The sequence below is a fragment of the Oncorhynchus clarkii genome, unplaced genomic scaffold, assembly GCF_045791955.1.
Source record: "Oncorhynchus clarkii lewisi isolate Uvic-CL-2024 unplaced genomic scaffold, UVic_Ocla_1.0 unplaced_contig_10522_pilon_pilon, whole genome shotgun sequence".
NCBI lineage: Eukaryota > Metazoa > Chordata > Actinopteri > Salmoniformes > Salmonidae > Oncorhynchus > Oncorhynchus clarkii.
Window position 1 is genome coordinate 41,706 of NW_027258793.1, and position 12,337 is coordinate 54,042.

Sequence of the window (12,337 nt, forward strand, 5' to 3'; positions counted from 1 at the left end):
AGCAAGGGTAGCATTCCAGAGGGACATCAGAGACTGTAACGTTCTTTGCTTCACGGAAACGTGGCTTACTGGAGAGACGCAATCCGAAGCGGTGCAGCCAACAGGTTTCTCCACGCATCGCGCAGACAGGAAAAAACATCTTTCTGGTAAAAAGAGGGGCGGGGGCGTATGCCTTATGACTAACGTGACATGGTGCGATGAAAGAAACATACAGGAACTCAAATCCTTCTGTTCACCTGATTTAGAATTCCTCACAATCAAATGTAGACCGCATTATCTACCAAGAGAATTCTCTTCGATTATAATCACAGCCGTATATATCCCCCCCCAAGCAGACACATCGATGGCTCTGAACGAACTTTATTTAACTCTCTGCAAACTGGAAACAATTTATCCGGAGGCTGCATTCATTGTAGCTGGGGATTTTAACAAGGCTAATCTGAAAACAAGACTCCCCAAATTTTATCAGCATATCGATTGCGCAACCAGGGGAGGAAAGACCTTGGACCATTGTTACTCTAACTTCCGCGACGCATATAAGGCCCTGCCCCGCCCCCCTTTCGGAAAAGCTGACCACGACTCCATTTTGTTGATCCCTGCCTACAGACAGAAACTAAAACAAGAGGCTCCCACGCTGAGGTCTGTCCAACGCTGGTCCGACCAAGCTGACTCCACACTCCAAGACTGCTTCCATCACGTGGACTGGGAGATGTTTCGTATTGCGTCAGATAACAACATTGACGAATACGCTGATTCGGTGTGCGAGTTCATTAGAACGTGCGTTGAAGATGTCGTTCCCATAGCAACGATTAAAACATTCCCTAACCAGAAACCGTGGATTGATGGCAGCATTCGTGTGAAACTGAAAGCGCGAACCACTGCTTTTAATCAGGGCAAGGTGTCTGGTAACATGACCGAATACAAACAGTGCAGCTATTCCCTCCGCAAGGCTATCAAACAAGCTAAGCGCCAGTACAGAGACAAAGTAGAATCTCAATTCAACGGCTCAGACACAAGAGGCATGTGGCAGGGTCTACAGTCAATCACGGACTACAGGAAGAAACCCAGCCCAGTCACGGACCAGGATGTCTTGCTCCCAGGCAGACTAAATAACTTTTTTGCCCGCTTTGAGGACAATACAGTGCCACTGACACGGCCTGCAACGAAAACATGCGGTCTCTCCTTCACTGCAGCCGAGGTGAGTAAGACATTTAAACCGTGTTAACCCTCGCAAGGCTGCAGGCCCAGATGGCATCCCCAGCCGCGCCCTCAGAGCATGCGCAGACCAGCTGGCCGGTGTGTTTACGGACATATTCAATCAATCCCTATACCAGTCTGCTGTTCCCACATGCTTCAAGAGGGCCACCATTGTTCCTGTTCCCAAGAAAGCTAAGGTAACTGAGCTAAATGACTACCGCCCCGTAGCACTCACATCCGTCATCATGAAGTGCTTTGAGAGACTAGTCAAGGACCATATCACCTCCACCCTACCTGACACCCTAGACCCACTCCAATTTGCTTACCGCCCAAATAGGTCCACAGACGATGCAATCTCAACCACACTGCACACTGCCCTAACCCATCTGGACAAGAGGAATACCTATGTGAGAATGCTGTTCATCGACTACAGCTCGGCATTCAACACCATAGTACCCTCCAAGCTCGTCATCAAGCTCGAGACCCTGGGTCTCGACCCCGCCCTGTGCAACTGGGTACTGGACTTCCTGACGGGCCGCCCCCAGGTGGTGAGGGTAGGCAACAACATCTCCTCCCCGCTGATCCTCAACACTGGGGCCCCACAAGGTTGCGTTCTGAGCCCTCTCCTGTACTCCCTGTTCACCCACGACTGCGTGGCCACGCACGCCTCCAACTCAATCATCAAGTTTGCGGACGACACAACAGTGGTAGGCTTGATTACCAACAACGATGAGACGGCCTACAGGGAGGAGGTGAGGGCCCTCGGAGTGTGGTGTCAGGAAAACAACCTCACACTCAACGTCAACAAAACTAAGGAGATGATTGTGGACTTCAGGAAACAGCAGAGGGAACACCCCCCTATCCACATCGATGGAACAGTAGTGGAGAGGGTAGCAAGTTTTAAGTTCCTCGGCATACACATCACAGACAAACTGAATTGGTCCACTCACACAGACAGCATCGTGAAGAAGGCGCAGCAGCGCCTCTTCAACCTCAGGAGGCTGAAGAAATTCGGCTTGTCACCAAAAGCACTCACAAACTTCTACAGATGCACAATCGAGAGCATCCTGGCGGGCTGTATCACCGCCTGGTATGGCAACTGCACCGCCCTCAACCGTAAGGCTCTCCAGAGGGTAGTGAGGTCTGCACAACGCATCACCGGGGGCAAACTACCTGCCCTCCAGGACACCTACACCACCCGATGTCACAGGAAGGCCATAAAGATCATCAAGGACATCAACCACCCGAGCCACTGCCTGTTCACCCCGCTATCATCCAGAAGGCGAGGTCAGTACAGGTGCATCAAAGCTGGGACCGAGAGACTGAAAAACAGCTTCTATCTCAAGGCCATCAGACTGTTAAACAGCCACCACTAACACTGAGTGGCTGCTGCCAACACACTGACACTGACTCAACTCCAGCCACTTTAATAATGGGAATTGATGGGAAATTATGTAAATATATCACTAGCCACTTTAAACAATGCTACCTTATATAAATGTTACTTACCCTACATTATTCATCTCATACGCATACGTATATACTGTACTCTATATCATCGACGGTATCCTTATGTAATACATGTATCACTAGCCACTTTATACTATACTATGCCACTTTGTTTACATACTCATCTCATTTGTACATACTGTACCCGATACCATCTACTGTATCTTGCCTATGCTGCTCTGTACCATCACTCATTCATATATCCTTATGTACATATTCTTTATCCCCTTACACTGTGTACAAGACAGTAGTTTTGGAATTGTTAGTTAGATTACTTGTTATTACTGCATTGTCGGAACTAGAAGCACAAGCATTTCGCTACACTCGCATTAACATCTGCTAACCATGTGTATGTGACAAATAAAATTTGATTTGATTTGATTTGATTTAAAGGGTTATACAACTAGTGGTAATGATTTAACATGTAGAACTGGAGATGATATAACGCAGTGTCCACTGGGGCCAGGCAGGCTGGTGGTGAAACAGCACCAGAGGAGGCTGGTGAGAGGAGGACACCTCATAATAATGTCTGGAATGGAGTGAACGGAATGGTATCAAACAAAATACATTCATTCCTTTTCATCCATTACTATGATCCGTGTCCTCCCCATTTAAAGTGCTACCAGCCACCACTGTACAGCACTCATGGATTATCCAAGACACTCAATTTACAGCTCCAGGAAATGTTTCTTAGGAATGACAAATGCTCTGTCACTTCCTTGCCTGGATAATACATAGGGTATAAATGAATGAGATTTATTGTAGTTCAATTGTAGTTCAAGGAGTCTCAGTAGCGCCACTGTGTGGTTAACTAGGGAATGGAACATTTCAGTCAAGAGTTTGTACGGTATGTTTACACATTTAATTTTTTTAAATTCAGGCAAGAACATTATGATCTGATATGGCTAAATTAACTCATAAAACACAGGTAAAACAATTATTTAAATCCCCAGATAAAATACATACAATTGCTGCAATATAAATGTCCTTCCCGTCACTCAGTGTAAACATCCGATTAAAATAGTCAATTATGAATGTTCATTTCCAGTTTCAAGTGGTGATCGTCATAGGCAACAGCAGAACGCATCACGGTGGCTTCAGTCCAGCATGAACATTCTATTTGTTCCCCAGTGTTGTGCTGGGTCAATACTGCTGCCGGTGGACGATTCCATGGCTTCTGACCAGACAACAGCAACAGTCATTGTTTGTTCATTTCCCAAAGATTTGACATGTTGTATCGACCACAGTTAGTCACCATCCAGTAGGTGATCTACTGTACTGCACACGGCCGACAGTCACTATGGCGTGTCAATGCCTTTAGTTCCTCAGGTAATGTGTGTGGCCACCTGTAGAGCATCAGAGACCAGCTACTGATGAGCTCTGTCAGTGCAAGGGACCCCCCTCACACGGGCCTGCTCTGGGGCCCTCTCCACCTCCACCCAACCTCCAGCCCAAGGGGTCATCCATCACCACTTCACCTTCCAGACAGAACATTTAAAACATGTCAGTGAGGAAAACCAGCAGATTGGAATTAGTTATACTGATAATCACCTAGGGCTGTGTCCCAAATTGCACCATATTCCCTATGCAGTGCACTACTTTTGACCAGGACCCATATTCACTGGGGGCTGGTCAAAGGTAGTGAACTAAATAGGGAACAGAGTGTCATTTGGGACACAGCTCTTGCTAAATAGGAAAGACCCGTTTAAAAAAGTTCATGCTGAATTGAAAATGTCTGCTCAAACTACCCGGGTATAATCTGGGTGGGTAAACTATAATCTGGGTGGGTATACTCACCTGGTATAATCTGGGTGGGTATACTCACCTGGTATAATCTGGGTGGGTATACTCACCTGGTATAATCTGGGTGGGTTTACTCACCTGGTATAATCTGGGTGGGTATACTCACCTGGTATAATCTGGGTGGGTTTACTCACCTGGTATAATCTGGGTGGGTTTACTCACCTGGTATAATCTGGGTGGGTTTACTCACCTGGTATAATCTGGGTGGGTTTACTCACCTGGTATAATCTGAGTGGGTTTACTCACCTGGTATAATCTGGGTGGGTTTACTCACCTGGTATAATCTGGGTGGGTTTACTCACCTGGTATAATCTGGGTGGGTTTACTCACCTAGTATAATCTGGGTGGGTTTACTCACCTGGTATAATCTGGGTGGGTATACTCACCTGGTGTAATCTGGGTGGGTTTACTCACCTGGTATAATCTGGGTGGGTTTACTCACCTGGTATAATCTGGGTGGGTTTACTCACCTGGTATAATCTGGGTGGGTAAACTCACCTGGTATAATCTGAGTGGGTAAACTCACCTGGTATAATCTGGGTGGGTTTACTTACCTGGTATAATCTGGGTGGGTTTACTCACCTGGTATAATCTGGGTGGGTTTACTCACCTGGTATAATCTGGGTGGGTTTACTCACCTGGTATAATCTGGGTGGGTATACTCACCTGGTATAATCTGGGTGGGTATACTCACCTGGTATAATCTGGGTGGGTTTACTCACCTGGTATAATCTGGGTGGGTTTACTCACCTGGTATAATCTGGGTGGGTAAACTCACCTGGTATAATCTGGGTGGGTAGCTCTGTGCCATAGTAAAAGCCATTTTCCTTTTCTGATGATTTAGTAAAGTTGTCCAACTAGAACAAGAACATATTGACTTATTATATAATTATTATAATATTTTCTTGCAAAATGGTCCTAACTGATAGTTCTTAAACAAAAGACCTCCATACAGACAATTCCCCAAATATTACTTTAGAATACGATGACAAAAGTAGTTTAGTGATAACCTTTAATTTGGTTAGGGTAACTGACCTCAGTACAGAAAGATCCAGAAGGTCGACTTGCAATAGTTCCTGTTTCCTGATTCTTGCAGCTACCACAGGAAAAAACAAGGAGATGCCATGCAGAATGTGTGATTCTACAAATCTATCTTTGAGATAACTACAATAATGTGTGATTCTACAAGTCTATCTTTGAGATAACTTTTACACTTTGGAAGATTACAATTCCACAGCTGCATAGCAGAACTTCCAGTACCTGTGTCTTGCAACACTGTACATGATAACCAAATGCATGGGTGTCATGATTTCCTAGTGGGATTACCTACCTGACACTGTCTGACAACAACGCATCACAATCGATGGAGGGCTCCATTTGCGGATGATTCTATAAAAAAATCAAATCAACATATCGATCCTGAGAATACATGATTGTGTAGTCTCACTTGTACCAAACTCATGGCTGTGGGATTGAACAAAACAGTTTGCATGCAACTATTGGAATTAGGGTTTCAAAATTCCAGTAACTTTCCCAAAATGCCAAGTTTTTCCAGAAATCCTGGTTGGTTAATCACCACGGCCAGATAGGAGTAGTGAAACAAAGGATCTGACCTGTCCTGCGTTGCCGTTGCTGTCAGATGACTGGGGAAAACCCATCTCTATGTCCTGCTGGCTGGCCTGTTTACGGCGTCTTGTTATAATGTAGTCATACGTGCTCATTTTGTTGACCACTGCAGAGACCAGAGGAAGAGAAGACAGTAATGAAGGAAGGAAGACATGCAGTATGTAGCGTCTGGTTGTGATGACCTTGTGTAGTGTTAGAACACTGCAAGAGAAACGTCCTCAGAGAGAAACATTAAGTGTTGTCATGCCAACTCACACACAGATACACTATTCCATCGGTTCCATTGTACTAAATCAAGATAACATCTAGTATATGGAAGGTATTAAAAAGTATTTTCACATATGTACAATATTCTAACCAGGTCTGGGCCCGTATTCACAAAGTCTCAGAACAGTTCAGATCAGTTTCGCCTTTCAAATCGTAATGAAAACGCTTCTATGGACAGGGGGGAACCTGATCCTAGATCAGCACTTTTACTCTGAGACACTTGATACATACAGCCCTTGGACCAGTTTGTAACTCACAGAGATAGATGTGGAAGCCCAGTAGGTGAACCAGCAGCAGTAGAGAGCCAGTAGCCAACATGACCGTGAGGAAGGCGACAACCAGGAGACTCCCTGACCCTGTCTCCATGGGTGCCAGGGGCAGGAAGACCAGCCACGTCCCGTTACTCATCACACCTACAGACAGGAAGACCAGCAACGTCCCGTTACTCAACACACCTACAGACAGGAAGACCAGCAACGTCCCGTTACTCATCACACCTACAGACAGGAAGACCAGCAACGTCCCGTTACTCAACACACCTACAGACAGGAAGACCAGCAACGTCCCGTTACTCATCACACCTACAGACAGGAAGACCAGCAACGTCCCGTTACTCTTCACACCTACAGACAGGAAGACCAGCAACGTCCCGTTACTCAACACACCTACAGACAGGAAGACCAGCCACGTCCCATTACTCATCACACCTACAGACAGGAAGACCAGCAACGTCCCGTTACTCATCACACCTACAGACAGGAAGACCAGCCACGTCCCATTACTCAACACACCTACAGACAGGAAGACCAGCCACGTCCCGTTACTCATCACACCTACAGACAGGAAGACCAGCAACGTCCCGTTACTCAACACACCTACAGACAGGAAGACCAGCAACGTCCCGTTACTCATCACACCTACAGACAGGAAGACCAGCAACGTCCCGTTACTCAACACACCTACAGACAGGAAGACCAGCAACGTCCCATTACTCATCACACCTACAGACAGGAAGACCAGCAACGTCCCGTTACTCTTCACACCTACAGACAGGAAGACCAGCAACGTCCCGTTACTCAACACACCTACAGACAGGAAGACCAGCCACGTCCCATTACTCATCACACCTACAGACAGGAAGACCAGCAACGTCCCGTTACTCATCACACCTACAGACAGGAAGACCAGCCACGTCCCATTACTCAACACACCTACAGACAGGAAGACCAGCCCCATCCCGTTACTCATCACACCTACAGACAGGAAGACCAGCAACGTCCCGTTACTCATCACACCTACAGACAGGAAGACCAGCCACATCCCATTACTCATCACACCTACAGACAGGAAGACCAGCAACGTCCCGTTACTCATCACACCTACAGACAGGAAGACCAGCCACATCCCGTTACTCATCACACCTACAGACAGGAAGACCAGCCACGTCCCGTTACTCAACACACCTACAGACAGGAAGACCAGCCCCGTCCCGTTACTCATCACACCTACAGACAGGAAGACCAGCCACGTCCCATTACTCATCACACCTACAGACAGGAAGACCAGCCACGTCCCGTTACTCAACACACCTACAGACCAGCCACGTCCCGTTACTCATCACACCTACAGTACTCAACACACCTACAGACAGGAAGACCAGCCACGTCCCGTTACTCATCACACCTACAGTACTCAACACACCTACAGACAGGAAGACCAGCCACGTCCCGTTACTCAACACACCTACAGACAGGAAGACCAGCAACATCCCGTTACTCAACACACCTACAGACAGGAAGACCAGCAACGTCCCGTTACTCATCACACCTACAGACAGGAAGACCAGCAACGTCCCGTTACTCATCACACCTACAGACAGGAAGACCAGCCACGTCCTGTTACTCATCACACCTACAGACAGGAAGACCCGCAACGTCCCGTTACTCAACACACCTACAGACAGGAAGACCAGCCCCGTCCCGTTACTCATCACACCTACAGACAGGAAGACCAGCAACGTCCCGTTACTCATCACACCTACAGACAGGAAGACCAGCAACGTCCCGTTACTCATCACACCTACAGACAGGAAGACCAGCAACGTCCCGTTGCTCATCACACCTACAGACAGGAAGACCAGCCACGTCTCGTTACTCATCACACATACAGACAGGAAGACCAGCAACGTCCCGTTACTCATCACACCTACAGACAGGAAGACCAGCCACGTCCAGTTACTCATCACACCTACAGACAGGAAGACCAGCAACGTCCTGTTACTCATCACACCTACAGACAGGAAGACCAGCCACATCCCATTACTCATCACACCTACAGACAGGAAGACCAGCAACGTCCCGTTACTCATCACACCTACAGTACTCAACACACCTACAGACAGGATGACCAACCACGTCCCGTTACTCATCACACCTACAGACAGGAAGACCAGCAACGTCCCGTTACTCAACACACCTACAGACAGGAAGACCAGCCATGTCCCGTTACTCATCACACAACTGTGGTGTGGAGATGAACTCCCTGTTAAACTGTGGTGCGATGCGGAGATAAACTCACTGGTAAACTGTGGTGTGGAGATGAACTCACTGGTAAACTGTGGTGCGGTGCGGAGATAAACTCACTGGTAAACTGTGGTGCGATGATGAGATAAACTCACTGGTAAACTGTGGTGCGATGATGAGATAAACTCACTGGTAAACTGTTGTGCGGTGCGGAGATAAACTCACTGGTAAACTGTTGTGCGGTGCGGAGATAAACTCACTGGTAAACTGTTGTGCGATGATGAGATAAACTCACTGGTAAACTGTGGTGCGGAGATAAACTCACTGGTAAACTGTTGTGCGGTGCGGAAATAAACTCACTGGTAAACTGTTGTGCGGTGCGGAGATAAACTCACTGGTAAACTGTTGTGCGATGATGAGATAAACTCACTGGTAAACTGTGGTGCGGAGATAAACTCACTGGTAAACTGTGGTGCGGTGCAGAGATAAACTCACTGGTAAACTGTGGTGTGGAGATAAACTCACTGGTAAACTGTGGTGTGGAGATAAACTCACTGGTAAACTGTTGTGCGGTGCAGAGATAAACTCACTGGTAAACTGTTGTGCGGTGCGGAGATAAACTCACTGGTAAACTGTTGTGCGATGATGAGATAAACTCACTGGTAAACTGTTGTGCGATGCGGAGATAAACTCACTGGTAAACTGTTGTGCGGTGCGGAGATAAACTCACTGGTAAACTGTGGTGCGATGATGAGATAAACTCACTGGTAAACTGTGGTGCGATGATGAGATAAACTCACTGGTAAACTGTGGTGCAGTACGGAGATAAACTCACTGGTAAACTGTGGTGCGGTGCGGAGATAAACTCACTGGTAAACTGTGGTGTGGAGATAAACTCACTGGTAAACTGTGGTGCGATGCGGAGATAAACTCACTGGTAAACTGTGGTGCGGTGCGGAGATAAACTCACTGGTAAACTGTGGTGTGGAGATAAACTCACTGGTAAACTGTGGTGCGATGCGGAGATAAACTCACTGGTAAACTGTGGTGCGGAGATAAACTCACTGGTAAACTGTGGTGCGGAGATAAACTCACTGGTAAACTGTTGTGCGGTGCAGAGATAAACTCACTGGTAAACTGTGGTGCGGAGATAAACTCACTGGTAAACTGTGGTGCGGTGCGGAGATAAACTCACTGGTAAACTGTGGTGCGGTGCGGAGATAAACTCACTTGTAAACTGTTGTGCGATGATGAGATAAACTCACTGGTAAACTGTTGTGCGATGCGGAGATAAACTCACTGGTAAACTGTGGTGCGATGATGAGATAAACTCACTGGTAAACTGTGGTGCGGTGCAGAGATAAACTCACTGGTAAACTGTTGTGCGATGATGAGATAAACTCACTGGTAAACTGTTGTGCGATGCGGAGATAAACTCACTGGTAAACTGTGGTGCGATGATGAGATAAACTCACTGGTAAACTGTGGTGCGGTGTGGAGATAAACTCACTGGTAAACTGTGGTGCGGTGCGGAGATAAACTCACTGGTAAACTGTTGTGCGATGCGGAGATAAACTCACTGGTAAACTGTGGTGCGATGCGGAGATAAACTCACTGGTAAACTGTGGTGCGATGATGAGATAAACTCACTGGTAAACTGTGGTGCGGTGCGGAGATAAACTCACTGGTAAACTGTGGTGCGGTGCGGAGACTGGCAGGGTCCATATAATGCTGGATGAAGATGAACAGGACGACCATGAGAAGCACAAGGACGCCCAGTGTAGCAGACAACACCGTCACAAAGAAGTACCTGAGGAGGAGAAACATAGAGAAATGTGGCTTTGATCTCAATCAAATGTATTGGATTTAACCTTGTCCTTTTTATATGAGCCACAAAGTGCTTTCCAGTTACCCGGCCCAGACCCCAAAGAGCAAGCAAAGCAGAAGCTAAAGCAAAGTGGCTGAAATAAACTACATTTAAAAAGAACGATACTCAAAACAATATTTCCTCAAACTCTTAGTAGTCAACGTTGACTGAAATGGGCCATCCTCCCATCCTCCCATCCTCCCATCCTCCCATGCTTCCTCTTACCAGTAGTTCTGCCCCCCCACACAGTTGTTCAGCCATTTACAGTGGTGGTCAAAGTCTTCAATACACTTGTTGCACACACCACAGTGTTTCACTTTCGGGTCCCTAGAGAAAGACACAGACACCACATCAACCTTGTTGATTTCTTCAATGAGAAAAAAAACAGTATAATATTTTATAGTATAATGCAACAGGCCAGAAATATATACTTTTAAAGGGGTAATCCTGAATTCAAACCAGAACCAAATGTCCGGCCGCCACTTTTAAAAGTGAATGAAAACATTTGACCAATTCCAGATTGCCCTTTTTAACGAGACTTGTGTGAGATACATACACATTGATTTTACACAGGTAGCAGTGTAGGTTGTGGATAACATGTGGTTGTTTCTTCTTGTCGAAGACAGGCAGTGGGTTGGAGTAGCTCTTCTTGGCACGGACGCCTGCCTCTGCTGGGTCTATAGACACGGCAGCTAGATGGCTGACCAGGTGCACAATGAAGGCTATGCCAGTCAGCTGCATAGTGGAAAGGTCAAGGGACTAACAAGGGAAATATTGATACGATTGATCAAATAGCCACAGCATGAACCATAGTAGAATCCAAACCAGCTTGAATATCTGATTCAGTATCGACGTATGACATAGTGTCCACTCTCAGTCCAGATGTCATTTTCACAGACCTCACAGTGACTTCAAATGACTATACGGTATACTAGTGAATAATATAACATTCAACTCATTCATGATCTTCTCACAGAAGATTCCATTGTGTGTGGAGGAGCCACACATAAGAAACGGGGCCTTTAGGAGAGCCATCGAGGTACACAAAAGCTTCTCTATGTGAGGAGGAGTAGTAGTGCCAAGTCTGAATAAATCTACCCTTTCTGTTTCTCCCATCAACCTGCTCGTCTTTAAACAAGAGGTGCAGCTGACATCATACTGCAGTCAAATCAAGACAAAAGAGCTGTGATGACAGTGGCTTACATCCCAAATGGCACCCTATTCCCTACATAGTGCACTACTTTAGGTCAAAAGTTGTGTACTATGTAGGGAATAGGGTGCCATTTTGGGACGCAAGGCAACACCAAAGCCTTCTGTGCAATTTATAGGTCTTGCTCTTCACTCAAAGCAGAAATATTTCAGGAACTGAAACCAAGCAAGACATCTCGCAGAAAACATCTGACCTGAACCCCTCAGTCAAATATTTACACTTATTTGAGTTGAGAATGACTTTTGGTACTATTCTATTGGTTCTACTTGTACCTGGAAAACTAAATCAAATGGTTCTACTTGTACCTGGAAAACTAATTTTATTGGTTCTACTTGT

At 46.4% G+C, this 12,337-nt stretch overlaps 1 protein-coding gene across 1 annotated transcript; it reads right to left on the reverse strand.

Annotated features, from left to right (window-relative positions):
- Nucleotides 1-3,793: 3,793 nt before the first annotated feature.
- LOC139398562 (palmitoyltransferase ZDHHC11-like) lies at nucleotides 3,794-11,513 on the reverse strand (the record flags this gene model as incomplete). The annotated part of the gene is given in 11 exon segments (XM_071144495.1): nucleotides 3,794-4,184; nucleotides 5,288-5,366; nucleotides 5,545-5,605; nucleotides 5,840-5,898; nucleotides 6,123-6,241; nucleotides 6,660-6,815; nucleotides 7,068-7,235; nucleotides 7,824-7,991; nucleotides 10,610-10,734; nucleotides 11,017-11,118; nucleotides 11,348-11,513. Coding segments are annotated over 11 exon segments (1,298 nt in total), but the record flags the coding sequence as incomplete, so codon positions are not given.
- Nucleotides 11,514-12,337: the final 824 nt, after the last annotated feature.